Source organism: Leucopleurus acutus (genome assembly GCF_964270905.1).
Source record: "Leucopleurus acutus genome assembly, chromosome: 5".
Taxonomy (NCBI): Eukaryota; Metazoa; Chordata; class Mammalia; order Artiodactyla; family Delphinidae; genus Leucopleurus; species Leucopleurus acutus.
Window position 1 is genome coordinate 15227028 of NC_139147.1, and position 24967 is coordinate 15251994.

At 36.9% G+C, this 24967-nt stretch overlaps 1 protein-coding gene across 12 annotated transcripts in view; it reads left to right on the forward strand.

The window, feature by feature from the left end:
• Positions 1-24967, forward strand: part of GRIK1 (glutamate ionotropic receptor kainate type subunit 1) — a gene marked incomplete at both ends in the record, with an annotated part of 430476 nt that overhangs the window by 370617 nt on the left and 34892 nt on the right. For 6 of the 12 annotated variants that reach the window (XM_082839553.1, XM_082839556.1, XM_082839550.1 and 3 more), the window contains 6 exons: positions 3747-3854; positions 11106-11219; positions 13053-13256; positions 13938-14161; positions 19958-20076; positions 24156-24373. In XM_082839553.1, coding sequence (XP_082695679.1) covers positions 3747-3854; positions 11106-11219; positions 13053-13256; positions 13938-14161; positions 19958-20076; positions 24156-24373 — 987 coding nt within the window. Of the gene's footprint in view, positions 1-3746; positions 3855-6023; positions 6069-11105; positions 11220-13052; positions 13257-13937; positions 14162-19957; positions 20077-24155; positions 24374-24967 lie in introns of all 12 variants that reach the window. The other 6 variants (XM_082839549.1, XM_082839554.1, XM_082839559.1 and 3 more) reach the window with 2 other exon arrangements.

The following is a 24967-nucleotide window of genomic DNA, read 5'->3' on the forward strand; positions in this document are numbered from 1 at the left end:
AGAGATATAAACTACTATGTATAAAATAGATAAGCAGCAAGGATATATTGTACAGCACAGGGAAATATTGCCATTGTTTTGATATTACTTTAAATGGAGTATAATCTGTAAAAATACTGAATCATTTTTGTGCACCAGAAACTAGTATAATATTATAAATCAACTATACTTCAACAAAAAATGAAAAATACAAATTCAACATAGTTATTTAATTCTTAAGTATAACTTGAACATAAGATAATGAAAGTTACCAACAAATAATAAACCATTCTGAAGAGAATCCTATTTCCAGGAGGAAGAAAATGAATATTGTTATTTTTTTGAATTGACAGCCTTATTGATCAAATTAGAGTACATTTATAGTGATTTATATACATCATTATTAAGTTCTTTGTATTGGTTGAGATCATGTTTGAAAAGATTGAATCAGTAAAAATGAGTGTTCTTAGAAAGTGTTTCCATAAGTCATCTGCACTGTGTTTGGCATGAAAACTTTTGTAATTATTCAAATATTATTTTAAATCTTTATGCTTTATGTTATCAGAACCACTAAAAGTATTGTCTTGAATGTATGTGTGTGTATAACCATATTTTATATATATACTATAATATATATACAGACATATAATATAAAAAAACTATATATATTCCATAGTTATGTATCTATAAAATAAAACATTCTCTCTCATAAAAAAAAATCCATTTTTTCTGACTTTTGAGAATTTAATTATAATGAGTCCTATTTGGATTCAACCTATTTGGGATCTTTTCGGCCTCATGGATCTGGATGTCCATTTTTCTCCCCAGGTTCAGGAAGTTTTCAGCCATTATTGCTTTAAATATACTTTCGGTCCCTTTCTCTTTCTCCTTACCTTCCTAGATTCCCGTAATGCAAATATTGTTTCTTTTCACTGTGTCCCATAATTCCCAAAGGATTTCTTCACTTTTAAAAAATGCTTTTTGCTCCTCTGACTGGGTAATTTTGACTGTCCTATCTTGCAGACCTTTCTTCTTCTGCATGGTCAATTCTACTTATGGAACTACTGAATTCTTCAGTCCAGTTATCGCATTTTTCAACTCTAGGATTTCTGTTTGGTTTTTTGTTTTGTTTGGGTTTGTTCTTTTTTTTTTTTTTGATAGTTGCTATTTCTTTATCATATTTCTCATTTTGTTCATGCATTGTTTTCCTAATTTCATTTAGTGTCTGTTCATGTTTTCTTGTAGTTTACTAAACTTGCTTAAGAGGATTATTCTGAATTTTTTGTCTGACAGTTCACAGATCCCCATTTTTTAGTTATTTGTTTCTTTTGGTGGTGTCATATTGACCTGATTTTTTGTGATCCTTGATTCCTTACATTGGCATCTGCACATTTGGGCATTTGGGTTCTTCTTCCAGACTTTACAAGTTTGCTTTGGCAAAGACAGTTTTTGACCAGTCAGCTTAGTTTTAATTTCTGGGTGTGTCTGCTGGTAATGTCCTTGGGCAGGTGGGACCTGCTATTATGGTCTATTCTGAGGCAAAGCAACAATTCAAACTCTAAGGACAAGGATGAGGATTGTGACACTGCCTGGGAACAGTTGGATGGGACTGCTGGCTTGGTTTCCTACCCAAGTAAGGCTATAGGATGGGCTCCATGGTTGCCTGAATTCTCTGGTAAGGCTTACTAGAAGGTTGGGACTAGGTACTACATACAGTAGTAGATGGGGCTACAAATTAGCTTCCTTGTCCTGGCAGGACAGCATGATGAGACCCAGGGCCTGGGTTCACCCTCATTATTTGGGGATTCAAATAGTATGCACTGATTCCTTGGTCAGGTGAGGCCACAAGTTTTGCTCTGCAGACTGGGAAAGCCATAAGCTCTGCTTTCTGTTCCAGTACCACTGTACATAAGGCTGATGGATGGGCCATTTCTCTGTGCTCCAGTTCTGTTCCCTGTCCAGACAAGATGAAGGCTGTATTCAGCAATGAGTAGAGCTATGAATTAGATTCCTTGTCCAGGCACAGCAGGACAAGCAACTCTAAATCCAGTAAAGCTGTTTGTTGTTTTAACTGAAGCTGACCTACATTACAAGTTCCCTAACTGAACAGGGCCACTGGCTTTGCTCTGCAAACTCTTGGCTCTGCTCACCTCTTGGTTCATGTGTCACTGGACCACATAGCTTCCTGGAATTGTCTCCAGCCCTTCTGGTCAGATGGGGTCACAAGACAATCTTCACAGCAGGTGGGGCTGTGATTCAGCTCCCTGCCTGGATGTGGGCAAACCAGGCTCCAACGCTGGCAAAACTCCTCATTTGAGGATCTGAATCAAATAGATCTATAGCCTACCTAGTTCTCTGGTCAGAATGTACCTCCAACTAGGTTTTTCAGATAAGTAAAGCCTCTGGTTAGGATTACTACTTGGGAACTGCAGGAATGAACTTGGTCTGCCAAGATCTGTGTGGTGGTCACTGCTAACACCTCCCTGCATCTCCATCACTGTCAGATTTCCAGTGGTCCAGCCCCACACATCCCCAAGCAATCCCTGAGGGGCGAGATCAGAGTAGGGGCTCCTGAAATGTTACCCACAATGCTGGGAGAGCTGGTTTTCCTCTGGGTTCTCTTTTCCCCCTGGAGGAACCAGAGGCTCAGGAGAGACCTGTCTGTGTGTTGCTGTGCTGGCCTGGGAAAAGGGCAATGCAGTCAACGTGTAGCCACTTCTCTTACCGTCTAATGGAGTTTCTCTTGGTCTCTGTGTTGTGGGGGGCGGGGGCGGGGGGGTGGTGCTTCCGCCTCTCCCCCATGTTCTAGGATTCTCTCAGTAGTGTCTTGTCCTTGAATAGTAGTTAATTTTCTCCTTGTGAAGATGAGGGAAGCCAGGAAATTTCTGTGTCACCGTCTTGGTGATGTCACTCCAAGTGAAGGATTTTTGAGATGGGGAGATTATCCTGGATTATTTGCATGGGCCCTAAATACAATCACAACTGTCTTTATAAGAGAGAAGTAGAGGAGATTACACAGAAGAAGAAGAGGAGAAGGCAGAGTGACCACAGAGGCAGAGACTGGAGTGATGCAACCACAAGACAAGGATTGCTGGCAGCTACCAGAAGCAGGAAGAGACAAGGAACCAAGTCTCCCTTGGGCCCCCAGAGGGAGCATGGCCCCACTGGCACTTTGGTTTCACTCAGTGATAATGAATTTGGACTTCTGCTCTGGCCTCCAGAATTGTGAGAGAATAACTTTCTGTTGTTTTAAGCCACCAGCTTGTAATAATTTGCTACATCAGCCACAGGAAAGTAATATAATACCCAAATGACATTGGAAAGACTAAATCACAAACACACTAAAAATTTGATAATACATCACTGGATTATATCATTTTCACATAGAAAAAAAGGGAGTTACTTCCCTTGAGAAGTACCTTGAAAAGTATTTGGATTGACCTTAGAAAGCTGAATATTATGACTTCCCAGATTTTGTTTACTCCATGTGCAGACAATTTTACAGTCATTCTTTCCAAACTCCCTATTTAAAGTGCCGCTATTACAGATTTGACTGATGTTAAAATTTTAGAACTGACGAAATAAATGAGTGCTAATAAAACAGTGAAGTGTTCTGGTATCAAGTTACTGAACCAACACAATGGTTTATAACACCATGATGAAACCAAATAATTGGATACTGTGATGAATTTGAGGTATTACAGTTTTAATGGTGTTAGGCTTATGATAAGTGTTAAACAGTAATGCCACGTTCCTTTTTTTCATAGGCTCAGTGGGATGGCTTGACTGGGCGTATCACCTTCAATAAAACCGATGGCTTGAGGAAGGATTTTGATCTGGACATTATTAGTCTCAAAGAGGAAGGAACTGAAAAGGTAACCTCCTCAATAATAAATTTGAAAATTAAAAAAAAGCACTGCTCATACATTTTTACTTGCACAAACAAGTAGGGCAATGATAAAGTGATTCTCTCAGCATGTTCATTTATGTCCAGTTTTCTAGATCTCTCTCCCTGATATGCAGATAGATGTTGATGTGCTAGATTCTTAAATTGTGTGTGCTATTAATAGCAGTGCTAATGGTTATATAGTGCTTCGTTTATGTACAAGTATCATTATATTATCACATATATATAACCTTAGGGGTGGATGTCATTAGCCTCATTTCTCAAAGGTTTTAAGAAATTGAGTTTAGACTTGGGAAGTCAGAAGCTGTCGATGATTTATATTTGGAATGGCATCCAAGGGTTACTTAGAAATGAATTTTAATTTTACTCCATTTTGAGACTGGTGACAGAGGGACAAAATTAAGTAGGATAGAAAAGGCTTACTGAAGCAAACTAACTTTGCATCCCTAATTTTAGGAGGACATATGCCAAAAAATGGATTTTAATGTTGAGTTCTTATTTTAGGCTTATTTAGTTATAATTCTCAACCTCTCAATGATTTGAGTTCCATTCTTGTTACTATTTAGAGCAATGCAAATGTAAGCTATTTAATTAATAATAATAAAATAATTTGCCTCCTCTTTATTATACCAATTTTCGTATTCACAGCTATGCATTGGGATAATTAACACTTATAGTGTGAAGACTTTGCCCTTTAGAACCTTAAAAAAAAAGATTTTGAAGCCCCCAGAACAACTATCTGAACACCAAAACTCTATAAGCCAACATTTTTTTCACTATAGGGGACAAAAAGCTTAATGTAAAAGAATGGCTTTGGGAACAATCAGTTTTATTTAGTTGAAATATTTCCATGATTTTTAAAATGAGATAAGGTTTCTATTTCTGTTTTGTTAACTGAGACACATTTTTTTTAAGGTCTTAACTATACCTCACCCCCAAATAGCTTAATTAAAATAAACAAAGATTAATTAGGCTGAATGTAAAAGGTGACCACCAGTGCTGAAATGTCTGAGGAAAATAATTAGTTCACAGCTTTGAGAGTTCACACTAGTCACGCAGATTTCCCCTTTTAAAAATGCCCTCTCTCTTCATCTCCTCTCTTCCTCTCTCTCTCTGTGTCTCTGTCTCTCTGCCTCTCTCTTCCTCTCTCTGTCTCTCTCTCTCTCAGGCTTCTTCACTCTGATTTCCTTGTCTGTTGGGTTAACATGCTCTGACAGAGCACAAGGCATCAACCTAGACTCCATAATGGATGTGGAATTTGGGCTACAGGGGACACAAGGAAAGAAAATAATATTGTTATGGACTAAAAGCCTATAATGATTTTTTTAAAGAAAATGTCTGCTTCTCTATACATGCCTCTCTCTCCCTCTCCACTCCGTTTAATGTACAGGGTGAAGAGGGAACAAAACCTGTTAAAGAAACATCTTTTTGGCTCAGATGTGTGAGGAAATAGATGAAGCTATTGTTATGCTTTTCCAGCTATTTATACACGTCAATATTATGCACATTCTATTGGTGTTTTTCCAACAAAAGCAAAATCGAATTAGATGAAAGTGTTTTCTCAATTTGTTTCTTTATCTCTTTGTTGTTTGCAATAACATTTCTTTCTTCAGGTGACTTGGGCTCAATTCCTGAGAAGGCTGATTGAACCTTAAAGCAATGGGGGAAGCCAACCTATCCTTCTCAGGCGTCAAGGGAGGAAATGGGCAATCTTTTCATGTCAGCCTTTTGCAGGGTCCACAGGGAAAGTTGTTAGAAAAAGCCTATTTTCTCATTGATCGATTGACTAATCTTTAACATGTCCTTTAACATGTCTTCTTAAGGAATGATGAAGACCTTTTAATTCTGCACCATAGATGTGTATATTCAAAAGAACTTTAAGACATTTATTTGGTGTGCAAAAGGAAAAGTGAAAATCAGGTTGCACCACCTAGTAGAAGTAACTTCTGTGGGACCCAGTATTTGGTTCATCGTTTTACTGTACCTATTCTTAGGCTTTATATTGAATTAAGATGCAAGATTCCCAATAATGGGTGGGGAATGCAATGCTGTGAACACTTAATCACCATGATACCTTTTGGCTTCCATGCTCCATTTTAATTAAGTGCTATTTTTATTTTTCCCTCTGAAAACCAAGGTTGCTGGCGAAGTGTCTAAACACTTATATAAAGTATGGAAGAAGGTTTGTACACGGACAAAAACTGCAGGAAATCTGGGGGTGGAGTGGGAAATATCAAAGGAAAAACCTGCATCCTTCCAGTTTTCCCAGACCAGTAGCTCTCCAATTGCAGTTTAGAGGCGATATTCCATATAAAAGGAGAATGGGGATGATTGAATATGTTGTCTCTCAACAACATTGCCTGTGAATTGAAACAGGCTTGAGGTGGATTAAATAATGATGGATTAAATATTTCCCCCGAGATTATTTTTGTTTCTCCCGGGTAGGATCCGTCCCTGTTAGGACTGAAAGCAGGTAACTGCAACAGAAGCAGACACTGGGTCATTGATATTCTTTCTCGAATCACTAAATATTTTTCCCTAAAGGGCATAAAAACAGTAGATTTGATCCATCAGACTAGTCAGATAGGCTAAGGCTCAGAAGGGCTGGGACATCTCCTTCAATGTCACCACCACAAAATACGAGCCATTTTTAGAAATTCCCTTTTCTTATGTACTATCTTTTTTTATGCAGTAAAGCAAAAATTGTCAGTGCATATTGTTTTGCAATGTGTTTTAGTTTCCAGAGGACAAAAACATTAGAGGTTTTGAAAGGGAAATGAGATTATCTTGTAAATTATAACACCTAGTATCATGTTGTCAAAGAATGTGCACAGATTTATTACAGAAGCAAATGTTAGACATTACAAACATTCAGATCAGGAAAATGACCCAGCGATATGCAAACATTGTCTTTCATTCTCTCTCTAAAACCACTTGCTAAACTATTTGTTGATTGACAGATGGACCTTAAATTACTGTTCAACTTCAACAGTTTTGTCAGGTTCCCTTTCATCTTTTGAATTATCAGTTAAGTCATAGAAAGTGTAAACAGTTTCTCCCTGTAGTCAAAAACCTTGTCTCCCTTTTGGTAGTACTCAGATGAGCTCCAAAATGTCCTGCTTTTAAGTTTAAAAAAAAAAGTTTAAAAACGGGTTTAATAACCTTGTTTCAATCTTCAGTGAATCAGGCTACCAAAGGCACAGGGAAGGCAATCCCATCTCTTCTCTGATAATAAGTAGATGAACCTAACTGGCACCCAGAAAGAAGCTTATTAACACTAATCCAGCTTGAGACTCCAGGCACTTTATGCAATGTTGAATTAATTCAAACCAAATATCCTAGGGAATGAAATCTAAGCCCTGAAATTTTACTCAGAGGAGGGGAATGTCCTTTATTTGTCACTAAACTGCAATAATCGCCCCCACTTCCCAGGGTTGCACTTCTTGGCTTTCCTCCTACCTCCATGCCGTTGTGCCTTTTCCTTCCTGCTGACCTATTGTTGCCCACTTTGCAAGTTGTATACACTGTGATGTGGTGTTTTGTGTTATGCCTGCTCATCAACAATTTACAGTAACCTGAGTGCTAGCACATGAGACCTATTGAGACCCAACAAACACATTGGCCTTTCCCTACAAGACTCCATCTTACAAGAGAAGGATTCACCCCCATTGTCTTCAAATTCCAAAAGCTCTTCTCTGCGCTCTGACGTTTTTCAGTAGAGAAGAGTCTGCCTGAAATTCTTTCCAAAAGACGGATACAGTAGTCTTTACAAAACCCATCACTGAAAATATGTGTTCATAAAGCTCATGATACACAAAACAGATACACTTTTTTTCCCCTAGGTGCTCGGTTATTTCACTCCGAAATTTTGGATTTTGAGTTTATGTGAATCACATACCAGGTTTGGGAGATAGATATTAGTCACTCTCTGAGCATCCTTTTGTTGCATTACTTCTTTTAAAAAAGTTTGCTTAATGGCATTTGGGCACTCATTTTAAAATGCTTCCCTCTGTTGTCTGAGATAATAAATGGCTGCTCCCTCATGCCAGTTTACAAAGTGAAAGAAGGCAGGGCCAGACAATTTCGCTTTTGAGCCCTCCTCCCAACAAATAATTGGTCCACCGTCCACTACTTCTCACTGGTGAATTGCCGCTGACTGCTTTTGCTAGTTTGAAAACTGAGGTTCTGCTTCCTGGAAGCCCTCCTCCAAGGTCGGAGAACAGGACTGAAATGCTAAACACCCTGGCATCTGGGTAACTGTGTCCCTCTCCCTAATACACATGAATCATGGAATCTTGCTTTTTCAGAAAGAGACATTCATTCACGTGTTCATTTACTTCAATTAACGGGTAAAGTCAGTGGACAACTTAGGTTTAAAAGACACACGCATGCATGCATGCATGCACACACACACACACACACACACACACACGCACTCTACTGCTTTGGTGATTAAAAGGTTTGAAAATAGAAGGCTGAGGTCATTCAAACTCCATACATACTCCAAACTCCAAACTGTCCACTTCCCAGGAATAGCTTGATCGTTACTATACTTTGAAACTCTTTTAGTCTAGATTTGAGGAAACTTCTGTTACACAGATAGTAGGAAAAAATAATCTCCTTTTTCTTATTTTATGGAGGAAAGTTTACATTGAATGGGACTTTGGGAATCATTTGATTAGAACTACATCAGCAATGATATCTGACCTTCCACACTTTTAGTGAGGTTAATAAAAGAAAAAAAGCCAGATGTTAAGCTGTGGGGTATATTTGTCTACAATTTCAAGTTTGTATTTTAAAAGGGAGTGATGTTGCAAGGCCATTCAACCCTGCCATTTGCAAATATTAGTATAGGTCCTTTTAACACTTGACATTAATAGAAATAAGAGTTACAGAGAACACATTTCATTACTTAACAAATTGGCTAAAAACACAGTTATTTTCTCCACCTTTCAATACTTAATTAAAAATTAGGTTCCATTCTCCCCAGTGCCTAAGTCAAGCTTTAATTAAAAGTACAGCCAGGGCCCAATTTAGACACAGTCTTCATAGAGTTAGAAGTTAACTGTTCACAACCTAAAGCATAGCTTTGGATGAAAACCAATAGATTCCCAGTTGTGGTTAGCCTGAGATATGTTTCCTGGAAGCGAGGGTCCCTGCCCCAGAAAAGTGAGAGTAGGGGTGGAGGTTAGAAGAGAGGAAAGAAAATATTGTTCCCCTTTCTTGGGTTTAAAGTCAGACAAAGAAAAGATTCTTTAATCAGCAGACATGTGTTGTGTGCCTTCTAAGTGATGAACATCGCTCTTGATCCTGGAAAGACTGAATGGTTATTAAAGGTGTTAACCTACAGCTTAATCCTACCTCTAATACCCTCTCTATAGACAGGATGGAATACTTTCAAATGCAAAAAATACCCCAAACCCCCATTTATCTAGACCTGTCTCCTATGTCACCAACCAACTAGCTCTAATTAAGTATAGAAAGAAGACAGTGAAACTGAAATAGTTTGCACTGATGTGTGAATTTGTGATACAGTACTTGCAACTTCCTCAAAGAATTTATATTTCTAAAAAGAATACTTGTCAAGCTAAATAAATTATCAGCTGCTGCATTTAGGCAGTAAATCAAAGTAAATAAATAGAAAAGGAAAGAAGCCTAACATTCCCACAGGTAAAACTTTATTTAAATATTAGGAAAGCTCTAATGTCTCCATTTCGCTGGTGAGGAAATTGAGCCACAGCAGGGTTAATTAACTTGCCCACGGTCACATTGCTGGTAAATTGCAAAATTAGAATCTGGACAAGAGTATATCTGGAAAGCTCATACTCTGTCCAGCTAGCCAGTGTCCTCCCATTGGAAGAGTATATTTAGAGATCAAGCACAGGTCCACCCTGTCCATCCCAGAGTATGTCCAAGTGTTGGTGTTCCTAAACTGACCCTGTTTTTCATAGTTCCTTTACTTTATCAGCTTATAAATTTCAAAAAAAAATTCACTAACAATTCCAAGTTCTTTCATAACAGGACAAGCTTAAAGAAATTACTGAGGCAGTCATTCAGATGTCCTTCGTTAATGTTTGTGCAGCGCTTATACCAACACTTTCACATGCATCTGCTCATTTGATATGCTCAGCATCCCTATAAAATATTTTATAGTTAGAGAACGAAAGCTCAGAAAGTTTAGTATCTTGTCCAATATCACACTGCAACCAGGTTTGCATCCCATCTCAATAGGCTGGCAGTAAACGCCTACAGAAGGCTTCAAAGAGCTCGATTCTCTGAGGCTCTTTTCCTAGGTTGTCCCCAGAGGCAAAACAAATCAATATACTTCTACAAGGTCTTATAACCCAGAAATGACTTTGCCACTGGAGGAAATTTGGCTTATTATTTCTTAAAAGAGCAATGGGCTTCACTGACTGCCAATCACAATGATTGCTTCTGTGATAGATAAAAAGGTCAATAAGCAATAAAAGTGAATACCTTCACTGAAGGCACTCATGGTCAAGTGAACAAACAAGACAGGTAAACAGATGATAATAACAGAAGAAGGTCCAGAACAGAGGTACAAGGAAGGTATGAACAGAGTACTACTAGTTTTCACAAGAGGTACCCCGACCCAGCACTGACTCCTCCAGTAAAATAGGCCTAGAACTTAGTTTACTGCTCATCCACACTTTTTCTTCCATTTACGTTTCCCTTTTAGATGCCTGATCTCTCCACTATCCATCCTGCCTCCTCCATCCTATTTCTTATAAATTTTAAAGGCATTGATAGTAATACTTTGGTAACACAAGGTTTGTATCAATAAAATGTAAGCTCCACAAGACCAGAAATTTTTATCTCTTTTGTTCACTGCTATGTCCTCTAAGGCCTAGAAGAATCCCTGTCATATAAGTAGTTGTTCAACAAATACATATTGGAAGAAAATCCAATACTCATTTAAAAATTCTTAATTTAAAACAGAACATTGAACTTAATAAATTAAAAACAAAAGGACCTCCCCCTACTCCACCCCACATAGCACAAATTTTCTGTTCCATCTACACACTCATTCTTCCATTGTTTTGTTTTCCCACATTTATTAGCTTCCACTGTGATGCCCTGTTGTCTTCTTCCCAGACTATGAGCTTTTGTGCCTATTCCTGGTGTACCAGGGACCTCTCTTTAGCATAAATGCCATCACTGACTGCCAGCAGCCTCTGATGTAATGTGTTCTGTGTAGATTGGGATTTGGAACTCCAACAGTGGGCTTAACATGACAGACGGCAACAAAGACAGGTCCAATAATATCACCGATTCACTCGCCAACCGAACGCTCATCGTCACCACAATTCTGGTAAGTTGACTATGTGGAATTCAGGGCATCTTATCCAGACTCTTACTCTAGACCTTGAAGGATTCCTCAACTATCCTTTTCATGCCAACAACTCTCTCTGTAAATGTCTATGTTTAACTGGGACACTAGAAGCATATGTTTGTGTGTACCTATAATAGATTGAATTATCAGCTTCCAACATTGTTCTGAAGATTTCCTACTTCCAATCCATTCTCATCTCTGTTTTGCTCCACTCTCTAGCCCCACCCAGCTGGTCTCCCTTGCTCTCTGGCTGCTGGTTGGTTTCAACCAAGGAGAGACTAAGACCAGGGAAGTGGAGGAAGAGACCCAAGGAGATTTCTTCCGCTGTTTCCCAACAGTATTGTCAGAACCTCTGTCCTTCACAGCCATAGCTTCTACCCTGTCAATGATCCTGCCTCCATATGCTAACTGCACTGGACTCCTGGAACACTCTTTCCTCCCTCTCTGCCTCAACCCTAGCTTCCTAATTATGTTGCTCCCTGGGTGTCTATATCCCAGTGCAATTCTCACCACCATTCCTGTTGCCTCCCTTTGTCTTGCTCATTCCTCTGTAAATAGCCCCTTTATTAACTGCTCTTCAAAAGCCCAGGTAAAAGTACCTCCTACTCTGTGTTGGAACCCCTGTCATGCCCCCATCTAGCAACTGTGCACTCACAAGTTGTTCGTTCTCCCTCTTTGCTCTATCCTAATCCAAGAAGTAAAGGGAGTGGCCACCTCTAAAATCTTCACTTTTGGACCTTCCTGTTTTGATTTAGTCCATGATGTCAGGTCAATTTATTTCTGAAACAGTTAGCTTCAGAGAATTATTCATCCAAAATGAAAACCATTTTGTTTTCCTGGTGTCTACTTTCTCTGAAACTTTCTCATGGAAATACAGAGTTTTCTACTTCTATCAGTTTGTTTGAGGATAAGCCTAAACACAAAGGACAGATCAGTAATGTAGTAACTATTATGATTGTATAAAATAAAATACATTTTTATTTATTCAAATGAGAATAAATAATAAATAAAAATAAATTTTTATTTATTCAAATTAATTAATAAGATTATAGATACGCAGACTTAAGGAAATGTCCATTATTCATAGGATAGGGGATTTATCACATAAGCATATAAACAAAGAATTTACCAGATGTGAGCTCTAAGATGCATTCAAATAAGAAAGTGGAACCGATGATAAAAGAAGACACTGAAATGGCCTTTGAATAAGATATCCTGAATGAAACCAAGAAAAAATAGGTAAGTAATAAGGGAATAGTGAAGTTGAGATGCAATTTAGCTGAGAAATGAGAAAATTAAAATATTCAGAGTATTTAGTAGACAGGAAGTTTGCAGAACAAGGGAATATATTTGCTGATTTAGATTTCCCTTTTATAAGTAGGTGAAGCTCATAGATAAAAGCCAGGAGGGAGGGTGGGTCTAGCACTAGAAGCTTGGGTGTGGGCACAGCTGCATGCCAGACATCCAGACATCAGATCGTCCCCTGCCTTCTCTGCCAGACCTAAAGTTCAAAAATGATTGTGTCTCTATGACACCATTCACTCACAGCTCTGCCCTCAGCAGTGGAGGGGAAAAACTCTCAATCAAAGAGAGAGGAGGGAGTGAAATAATATATGAAGTGTTCTATATTTGTAGAGGAGGTACAAAAGATGAGTTTAGCAAAGGCAGAAGGGAAAGTGACTTTCTTTAGTATTCTCAAATCTTAAAAATAATTTTCAAATATTTTATATCTTCTGGCTGTTGATAGAGCTTGTGTAAGTAAATTATGCCTTTCATTATAACAGGGTTTCATATGTGATTTGTTTCATATAGGAAGAACCCTATGTGATGTACAGGAAATCTGATAAGCCCCTGTATGGAAATGACAGATTTGAAGGATATTGCCTGGATCTATTGAAGGAATTGTCAAACATCTTGGGTTTCATTTATGATGTTAAACTTGTCCCTGATGGCAAATATGGAGCTCAGAATGACAAAGGAGAGTGGAATGGAATGGTCAAAGAACTTATAGATCATGTAAGCAAAACTATATCTCCTACATAGGGGTCTTAAATGTCAAAAGAAGTGCATAATGAGAAGAAGTAAAAGAAAAGAGAAAAAAATGGTTGAGTCAGTGTCAGAAGACATGTATTATTTATTTATTTTTTTAAATCATAAAAATGGCTTGAAAAGTGGGAGAAAACAACCTACCAATGTAGTTTCCCCACTTAGAAGGGCAAGTAATGAAAAATTGAGGATAAAAATTTATGGGCCCATCCCTCCTACTGAAGAATAAACTTGAATGATTCTTAGATTAGATAAAGAGTTCTGAAGTTTGCAGCTCAGAGCAAAATCTCATCGACTACTTTTATGATCTAGTTGCTCATTTCTTACTTTTCTCACATGCCCTTTTTTAAAGGCATTCTTCTGCAGTTTTCTTTCCCCCATTTAGTTCCAGAATATGTATGTGTATATATATATATATATATCGTGTGTGTGTATGTTTCACACTGTCTGGTTTCTCTTTGCTAATGAATACTATTTTGTAAACATAACTGTGTAAATCAACTGTTTTTATATTAGAGTCAATCAGCACAGAAGGTTTTTGTGTGAGAAGCATTTGGAGTTGAGAATAGGAATCAGGAGAACCAGGAAAAGTCTAGACATTCACCAGGAAGGTAGACAACTAAGGTGACAAGTTCAAACTTGCTTTTGCAGAGGGCTGATCTGGCGGTGGCTCCTCTTACCATCACTTATGTGCGGGAAAAAGTCATAGACTTCTCCAAACCCTTCATGACCCTGGGCATCAGCATTCTCTACCATAAGCCCAATGGCACCAATCCAGGGGTCTTCTCCTTCCTCAACCCTCTATCTCCTGACATTTGGATGTATGTGCTCTTAGCCTGTTTAGGAGTCAGTTGTGTACTCTTTGTGATCGCAAGGTAAGTTAGAGAACTACTAAACTTACAACAGATCTATGTCAGTCTCAGGTTGACCTGTATGCTCTAGAGGTAGACAGAGTTCAAGAACTTCAAAGTATTCTTTTAGTTTTGCCTGGTGTTCTATTCTGTCAAGTTCTCCCTCATAAAAGCCACTCTATAAATGAATATCTTCTAATTATTTATAAAGGTAATTTTAAAAGATAATAGGAAGACAATTTTATATATTATATTAATTTCATTTTATCAGTACTTAAAGCAATGTAAAATGGTTATGTACCCATTTTTCCCTGAATTATATTGCCACAAAAGCAATAGCTCAGCTAATAAATCTAAAATGTTTCAACAGGAAAGAGAAAAGTTGTGTCCAGATTCTTGATCCCTGGAATATTCGCAAATATTAAGCAAAATAGAAAAAGTTAGCTAGGAATTGTTGTAGCAAATAAGAAGCACTGGATTAAACAAGATTTTGAAATCCTCAGGAATAAAAACAAATACTTTGAAAATTTTATAAAATTTATTTTTTTAAAAAATTAGACAGTTAACAAGAGAATTCTGGAAATAACAATAAAAAGAAAGAGTAGTTATATATCCAGTCTGGAGGCATGAAATCTTTATGCTACCCTGATGATTCAGTTTAGATTTTATTTTCTGAGATAACCCTACATTTAACCATTCTGCTCTACACAGTTTTTCAAAGGATTGTTATACCATTCAGTAGATCATATTTTCTAAATACCTTTGATACTGAATTGGAAATACAGCTGCTTTATCTTTCTGTTGGCTTAGACAGTAGATATCCCTAGACAAACCCTGTAAAAAAAATGATTGCTTTGTTATGTCCTCTATTCATTTTCAATCTTTTTCATCCTTCAACAAAACTCAGTGAACTTTTTCTCTAATCAATTTGTGTTTTCCCTCCAGGAATTTCTAAGAGAAATCTTTCTTCATGCTAGTTCTTTGTCATTGTTCACTGTATGGTTTTGATTAATGCCAGGTAACTCTTTCCCTAGCATAATTATAAAGAAAGCTGGGAAAAATAACCTAGTTTGGAAAGGTCTTACAGATCCATAAAGCAGACATAGTAAAAGCGAATAAATGTGTGCTCTCACGTGTGGGTGAGTCACATATGTTCAATATGAAATGAATATTTCGAAGTTCTCTATACTTCATAAAGTGTACCATTACCAAATCCTAGACTGTTTTCCAAATTTTGTCCAGATATTAAATTACTTTTAAATAATGACCAAAGCTTTCTTTCCATGTGTCTTACCTCATAAAATAGTATATTGTCAGTATGTAGAGTCATACTATCCTTTGATACATTAATACTCAATCAGTGGTTCTCAACTAGGAGAGATTTGATCCTCCAGGGAACATTTTATCCTCCAAACATTTCCAGCAATGTCTGGAAATAGCTTTTGATTGTTACAACTGAGGGTGGAGGTTGCTACTGGTATATAGTAGGTAGAGTCCAGGGATGTAGCTAAACATCCTACAGTGTGCAGGACAGCCCTCCCCCTACAACAAAGAATTACCCCAAAATGTCAATAGCACCAAGTTTGAATAACCATGCTCTAAATAATTAAAGATGATAGTGCTTTGAGTATCAAATTTTCAAAGATGAATAACTCACCTTTGGAAGGGCATTTCTCATTACTGGCTCATAAGTGAAATGAATACTGCCCTAGAATGGCCATTGAATAAATGACCACCCTAAAGTGATGTACTCTCTAACAATAAATTAGAAATCTTGTGTTGACTTGTTGTTCCATTCCTCTATTTGGGGCCCACACCTGCTGGGTGATTCTAGGGCTAGTAGAGCAATCCAAGCAGCAGAGGGCAACAGAGAAGTGAGTTTCCATATTCCCCAGCTCACTGCTTTGTCTAAACAGTGATGCTAATGAGTAGAATAGGCAAGACAATGTTGATGAGCAAGTAATTACATCATTTATCACACTGACTTGACCAAAATCACTGAAAGAAAAAAACATGTCAACAGCAACCAGAAATTCTCACAAACCTACAGGTTGAAAGTTCTCTTTTACATTTGACACCAAGTGTGCCTTTAAATGGCCTTATTTTTACCACCAGAATATGTCAAAATAATGTAGCATTCAGTAGTTTTCCCCTCCTCATTTTGTCTGTTCCTCTATAACCTCCTGATGAACCAGAGCCCTACCTTTTCTAACTTCATTCTGTTTCAGTTAAGAAAGTAACCTCCTTTGTCCCCTAGTCAATACTATCCACTCAACATTCCTACTCACCAAGTATCATTTATAAACCAGCTCTTCTTTATTTAGCTTATTCTCCTTGTCACTCCCTTCTCACTGTCTTTCCTCTCACTCTGGGTCTTAGGGAAGTGGAGATGTCATGCATCAAATGCAAACTTGCAAACAGCATGGTGGTAAAACATAGAAAATATAAAAATATAAAAAATAACTCCCTGCAGTGTACAAGTGCACTATCATGGGGATTGTACTCTCAGCTACATTCAGCTTCTCCACACCTTTGAATCCATTCCTGCCTCTACGTCATAAAGCCACTAAATATATTTTGGAGGTGATTCCTAAAGACAAAATCCTGATCGAATAAATGTGCCAATTCACTTTTACTTCCCACCATCATAGCTTGAACTTGGTCACTCTGCATCCATAAGCTAATATGTAAAATGACTTTCTGTTAACACCTTAGTGGTTTGCATTCAAAGTTAGTGAAATAGAAATGAAAAACAGCTAACCTCCTAATCATCTTTAGCTCTAGAGAGGCTTTTGAATTTGCTTTTTGAAATATATCCTTTCTTGTCTTTTTAAAGGGGAAAAATAAAGCCCATCACTGCATTTAGGCTAATGCTCTCACTAGACAGAGACTTACAAACCATTTGCTGAAGTGAATTGAATTTATAAAGTTAGACAAACTAAGGAAAGCCATATAATTTTTTTAGTTACTATGACTTGTTACAAATGTGCATGTCAATGTTTTTGTTTTGTGGTTGACATTTTTTAAATTACTTTTTGTAAAGTATTTAATCCCAAGGAATTATAACCATCATGAACACAAAATTTAGATAGACCAAATATCCAAATATAATATCTGATTACATCTTATAATTTATGCTCATCTTCTTAAAATGAACATTTTTTAAGTTGGCTTCTGGCAAAGAAAAATCAAGAAAACCTTTGACTATAACTCTACAGTTATAATACCAACCCAACAGTTATGCTACAAGGTCGAATAGAGCTTCCTCCATTAAAAGATGAATAGATCTCCCTCTTCTTGATACACCCTAATATCTATTCTCAGCCATAAAAAGAATCTCTTAATTAGAAATCTTCAGTATGACCAGCATTTTATATCTTCCATTCAAGTAAAAGCCTGGCATATATAAACATAAAACCTAAATTAACCTCTGTATTTCAATATAATGCTACTCTTCTATGTGCAAATTTTAACATAAATTCTAAGCATATTTGTCCCTTTCTCTGACATTTCACTAAAAATCAGTATCAGTTGAAGATAGCAGCTTCAGAATATCATTGGTGTGGGTCATGTATTAATTTTTCTCCCAGACTTCCTGGTGCTGACATTACTGTCACACTAGCTATCTTTAAGCAGGCATTAGGAATTTCAAGCTGAAATATACATCCGGTAGGCAACAGGTAGGTCTATTGCATTACAAAAAGTCAGTGTCTTACAACACAGCATCAAATCACTATTTAATATTCCTCAGTCCACACACTCCCCAAGTCACTCAGAATCTCAGAGAGAAAGGATCTAAAATATCTCTGCAGAGCAGGCAGAATCACATTGCTGTTTAGACAGTTTTCTTTTTTGCCATAGAAAATTAGATTAATTGTTCACTTAGAACTGCAAAGTATGAAATACTGAAAAAAGACCAAGTTAGATGCAGCATTCCAAAGAGAAAAGTGGTGATCTCATTCATCAGAGCATATACAGGGGAGAAATGCCAGAATATCAGGGGGCTGGTGGTTGCCAGGTTTTATGATCTGTTTAGAAAAACTCCTTCCTTTGAATGCATAATCTGCCTAATTTATTGCACTTAATATTTTTTAATTATTGTACAAGTGACAATGATATTGTTTAAGTAACGGCATCTTTACTCTGTGTACTGCTTCAATTAGTAGGTTCATTAATATTGGTATTCAGTTCTTCAGCTCAGCAAACTACTATGGTTATAAGAGAGTATAAATTCATAACTTAATTATATTGTTGAAACAGTAATTAAAATGCATTGGCATGGCATTGTCAATTAAAGCTATATTCATAAGCTTCACAGGAACCTGCACTGTGTGCCCTGCAGCTGTGGAGAAGGTGTAGTCACGATTCAGATGCCATTACTGGGGGATAAACTACAAGGCTGTTATCCCAGTCTCCCTAAGACTTGTTGAGGAGATGCTGTATACTTTTCAGAAGGTGTCTGGGGGTTTAGAGAATGGTTTTTCATTAAGAGGAACTGTCTGCCCAGTTCCTTGTGCATGATTCACAGTGTGCCCTGCTTTTCGCTTTAGATAATGTATTCACTTTAATACTAACTCTCCCCAAGTGTCAGCAACCTGCTATTGTTTACTGCTGAAACCTTATGGCTGGAGAGCATTCCATATGTTCTCATTGGCTTTATGGTGTTTTAACATTACTCCTGCTTGCGTTAAAAGACCCAATGGCAAACGGCAAAGCTTCCAGTGCTAAGGACTACTGCATTTAATCATTTCCAGATCACTTTACAGAGCATCTGCTAATGTCTTTTTGGAAAAATAAGTGCCCCTTGGAAAGATAGTCCTAAAATATAACCACAGAGCAGGGAGCTCCTTGGGCTGTAGAGATCAGACAGATGTTTAGAAAACAGAGGAAGAACCAAAACTCTTCAGTTCCTCAAATTTTTATTTTAACACACCCTAGAGATACCTGGATTCCCTCTTCTTTAAAAATAAGGAAACTGAAGCCAGTGAGCTTAAGTTACTTATTCAAGGTTGACTTCCTAACTAACAAGGGTTGGTGATCAGATGACCACAATTCATAGTTCTAGAAACAATTCAAAATGAATCTAGAGTGTCTGAATCTAAAACTCTCCATTGAGACATGCTGTGTCCTTAACACTAATGAACCCCTGTGCCTGGGCCAGGATACTTCTAAGTTTGAACTTTATCTCTTCATTTAAGGATTGTGATTTTTATCTCCATATACAATCATAAAAGCATTAATACATCCCAATCCAGACATTCTTTTTGTTTATTAATTATTTCAAACTTGCAGCTCCTTTGATTCATTATGAAATCACTAGACTACATAGACTCCTTTAAACTTCTATCCATAGATACCTCTTGAAGTCCAGTCACCCCTCTGTTTTTGTGCCTTCCACAGCACCTAGCAACACAGAATCTTGATACTGTAACTGGTATGCAACAGTGTGTGTGTCACTGTCATTGCTACTTTGTGGGGTAAATACTCGGGATGAGTGAACCTCTCTTTAACAGTCCATCTAGTTGTTCAGTAAAATGGAAATGAGTGAAAACTCAGAACAATTTAGTAGACATAGATCTGTGGAGTACAGTTCCAGACAACCAATGGGCTTTGACTACAACTCAGAAGTCTGATAAATATAATGTCTAAAGTCTCCTTTGCACTTTGCCCACCAAAGCTGTAAGTTTATGAATATGCCCTACTGTTTGGTTTGATGCGTCCATTATTAGCTGTTGGGTGTTCTGCATTGTTCAGCGGGTTTTCACTGGTGCCACATATATTTATCTCATGTTTACAGACTGTTTCTGTTAACTACCACAGGTTTACACCCTACGAGTGGTATAACCCCCACCCATGCAATCCTGACTCAGACGTGGTGGAAAACAATTTTACTTTACTAAACAGTTTCTGGTTTGGAGTTGGAGCTCTCATGCAACAAGGTACAAGGTTGTGCATCTTTGTCACACACATCCCACAGTCTGCTGACAGGTTTTCATGCTGGTAAATTCCACCAAGAAGATAGAGGGTAGGCTAAAAACTATCTCAGGAATCAAAAAGATAGAACCCGGCTTCCTAGACAGTTCTAAAAATAAAAAAAAATATGACAGAAATGAAACTCCTTTGCTATATATCTAAAATAAGACTTACTATCAAGCAATGAACACAAATTTTCCTAGAGAGAAGGAAGGGATAAATTATCTTAGAAACTGTTTACAAATTGGCATAGATGGAGATATCAGTCTTTTCCTAACTTCACAAGTTAGAGGTTGAAAAGGATTAAAGTTTGAATCCTTTGAAAATTAGGTTGACTTACATTCTTCCAATAACTCACAGTACCTAAAACTGTCAACTAATTACCACTCTGACAGACCCTACAGGGATTCATCTTAGCTTCCCAGTAACCTTTTACGATCTCCATCAGTTGGTAACCATAGCAACAGTAAACTGGAGAAGTTGGGGGAAATGAAATTCAAACCATAGGAATGTAATATATTTTATACATTTTCTATGATTTGGAAGATTTTGATTTTGGTGGGGAGGGAGGAGTGAGTTGTTTTAACCTTTGGAAGAAATCCAACTCTTTTGTGGATATTCCTCAGCTTTGATTCTAGACGTATGGTATAGAAAACCATTCTCAAGATAAGTGCATTTATTTAAGAAAATCATAAGTCACAGATGCTGTTGTGTTTGGAATATCTGCTCATTTGACAACAAGTTGCAAAATAAATTGGCAAAGGAAATTTCAACTAGGATATATATTAAAAATGTTTGTTACTTAGGTGTGAACCCTAAGGCTTTTCATGAGGGAGTTGTTATCATCTACTCGAAATGTATATAGTCTGTCTCTAAAAATTCCAGGGAGAGAGAGCAAGGGTTTCTAGTGTGGAAATACAAAATAATTGAAGAGAGTGAGTAAAACCTCTCATCATGCAATTAAGTGTGGTTTATTCAGGCATTGCCAAATAGGTGTAGACACAGCACCTGATTTACTAGAAATCACTTGCATGAGTTTAGAGCATAGCACAGAACTATAAATCCTGCAGGAAAACTCATTAGATGACATATACTGCTTTACCACTGCATTTACTTTTTAAGGCATTTATCTTGTGAACAATTACTTTCAAAGAGTGAGAGACTCCCCTCCTTCCCTATAGCTTGCCTTCCTGTGCCATTAGAATACAAAAATACAGACTTGGGTTTCATAGAGCACACGACAAGTCTGTGCATGTACATATGACTGTGACTGCCTTCTGTCATATGAGTGTTCCCGCCCCTAAAATTTCTCTTTTATATTCTACCTGTTTGGAGTTTCCCATCATCCACAGCAAACCGTGGGATGCAGTGTCTGCTAGTTACCACTACCTTGGGTACGTGACAGTCAACCCCAACCAGACTCTGCTTGTTTTTCAAGAAGTTTTAAATATTTGTCAGGTGAAACATATATTGAAATGTAAAAATTTGCAGTACTGGTGACTGTTAGTGCATTTGTCCTTAACATGTGGCATTGGACCAGGTAGCTAACTTATGTATTGACTGTTGTGCTCTTGTTAGCAGAAGCTTATCATTGTACTCACTTGGAAATCATTTTGTTTAATTTCTTTTTTAATGTGATGATCAGGCTTTCTCTTTTCTACAGAGCGTGAGCAAAGTCTGGATCAGGATTGGCTGTCATGTCTGCCATAAAAGGCAGTAAAGAGACTTCAGCAAGTATTGTCTCTCATCCCAAATATTTTCTAATGATGTTTTATTCTACTTTTATTACTTTCATAACTTCATACTCTAGAATTCTGAACTTAGAAAAATCATCTCTACTTGAGCGAAGTCATTTCTAAGTATGTAAATTAATGTTGAGAGTCATGAAAGTCGCAAAATTGTGTGAAATTTTTTAAAAAGATGAAATGTTGAGATATATAATTCATACTGTCTACCAAGGGTTTGAAATGTAACCTGAGTAGGTTTCTACAAATTATTTTTAAGTTCCAAGACCACTTCATCCAAAAGTATAAATATGTATTAGTTTAAAGTGTGATAGATGTGAATTTATCATTACATGTCAACAGCTGGTTATCCGTCTGTCCAGTTTTACTGCCATATAATACATAATTATACAAATAATAAATTAAAATCTGATCTTTTCACAAATGCAGCCAAATAAAATAAGGATAAATTTACAGCAGAAAATCTATACCTATAAACTAAGAAAATATATCTACTAACTATATTACCTATTTCCCACGGCTATTTTATGAAATAAATGGTATTTTAATGACAGCCAACGAAAAATCTAAAATAATATCACACTACCACAAGGCTGCTAGATCAATGAAGTACAAAGATATGAAACAAACTTGGGCATTAAACACACACATACACCCACAGACATATAAATCCCATTAAACTGAAAGATTAAAACAAGAGAGCAACAAACTATTCTACTAAATTCTTAGAGGCAATTTAATGAAAACTGTTATAAATCTGAGTATTATTACACACCCAAATTCAAACAAACAAAAGAAGGAAATAAAAACCACAGTGAAGCCATTAACCTCATTAAAAGACAATAAAGCACAAAGATACCTAATAGCTTTAGAAGAATACATCTAATTCAAAGTCAAGAAACTCTGCCAACATTTATCTGCTTACCATGAGCTGGCTTTGATTTCATGAGCAATATTTGTATCTGTTTATAGATTAAACTTGAGCATAAACTCATGTATTTGTAGATTCGTAAACTCCAATGTCCCTTTCTATCTTAAGCCATTAACTACAAAACTTCAAAACACCCAATCAGAAAAGTGAAAGACTCCTTTAAACCAGGTAATTCACCCACTGAACTTCATACTTTGGATTTTTTAACTTAGGGTTTTTCCCTTTCACTTTTTAACTGGTCCCATAAACTCTAACATTCCTCTGACTTCATGGAGGAAATGCTAAGTACAGAACCAATGGTGAATTTCAAGCAAGCAGATTAACCAAAAATCCATCCATGAATTGATCAAATTGGGGTAAGTGCTGTATATACCCTTCTGTCCCTTTTGATTCTACTGTTGGATTTATGGCCTTCCATAAGTTTGATCAAAAGTTTTGAGCTAGAGAGTTTTCACAGATGTTTGTCCTTTGTGTAGGTTAACTTCACACATGTACCCTTTCTTTGAGAGAGAAAGGTTTTTTTGGTAAATACATTAAATGCCTCTATATTACCTTTTTACAAATAATCAGGAATCATCTGATAACATCTAAAATGTATGTTCTTAGCAGAAAAGGCCCCTTTCCACCTGCAAAACAGCCAGTCTTTGAAGTATAATTAAAAAATAGTACTTTATTTGAGGACAAAATTTGCCTTTTCAGTGAATATATTATTTTCAGTTAAATAAGAATCTACTTTAAAAAAATAATTTTGACTTCAAAAGTAACATAAAGCAATAAAAAATGATTCATCTACTGTCAAATATGGCTGCATCCAATTTCATTTGATTTGTGAAACTCCAGTGTTTTATTAAAGTACATGTGATAAATGACATGATATGTTAATCTTTTGAAAGTCTCTCTCATTCTTTAAGATTAAATAAAAGTAAGTTAGCATTTCAAAGCTTTCACAGTTGTACAACCTAGAACATTTTATTTCAAACAATAAGATGCATATCAGACAGTAAGAAAAGTCCAGAAGTCTGGGATTGACTTTTCAGCAGAAACAAGCAAACAAACTCAAATCTAAGCAACTAAACTATCTATAAATTTTAAACATAGAATATCTTAGGGTTAAAATCATTTAATGCCTTCAAATGTCAATAAATCACATTTTAAACAGCAGCATTGATAAATGATAAAAGATCACTTAGATTTTGCTTCATTTTCTAAAAACATGCATCTATTCACCTACACGCAAGAGAGTAAAATCTTGATAGATTTATAGTTTTGTGTCACAAAAATGCATTACCTCTCTAGGCTAGTGTCAAATCACGGGTCTTCCCTTCTCTCCTAACTGTTTAACTCTCTTACTCTGGCGATACCATCACAGGATCAGAGTTGATGCCCAAAGCTCTATCAACAAGAATAGTTGGAGGGATATGGTGGTTTTTCACGCTAATCATCATTTCATCCTACACTGCCAATCTGGCTGCCTTCTTGACAGTAGAGCGAATGGAATCCCCCATTGATTCAGCAGATGACCTGGCAAAACAAACCAAGATAGAATATGGGGCAGTCAGAGATGGATCAACAATGACCTTCTTCAAGGTAAGGAACTGACAATATATTCTCAGCGGTTATCTCATACTGAGGGGAGGATGTTGTGGAATGAGAGTCTGTCCAAAAAAAAACAAACAAATGTTAGGCACCTTTTTTATAAAATAAAATGTCTAATGTCAAAATCTGATTGCAAGGGACCTAGGTACCCTCAGCTGTCACATAAAACAATTTCTTCAGTGCCCATCTAGGTATCATTCCCTCTATCCCCAAGTGAGTACACTTAGATCCACAGGTCAGTATCTTCAATATCTTTTCTTGTCTTTATACCCATTAATTAATCACTCATGTATAGAAGCCACAAAAGTAAAGATTACTTAACCTGAAATTATGACAATCAGAATGCTTGAATATCTTTGTTTTGTTCTTCCTGTTCTGTACTGGATGAGGCAGGAGCAGATGATAAGTAAATGTGTTGATACTGGTATTTATTTGGAAAATTAAAACCAAAAGTATCCCAGGGGACTCCAGTCTAATATTGCATTTGCACCAATGGGGACAGTGCTCCCAGAGCAGCCTGAAGCCTTCCGATAGCCTGGAGTGTCTCCCGAGGCACCAAAGGTGAGTTAAGTTAGAATCAATATG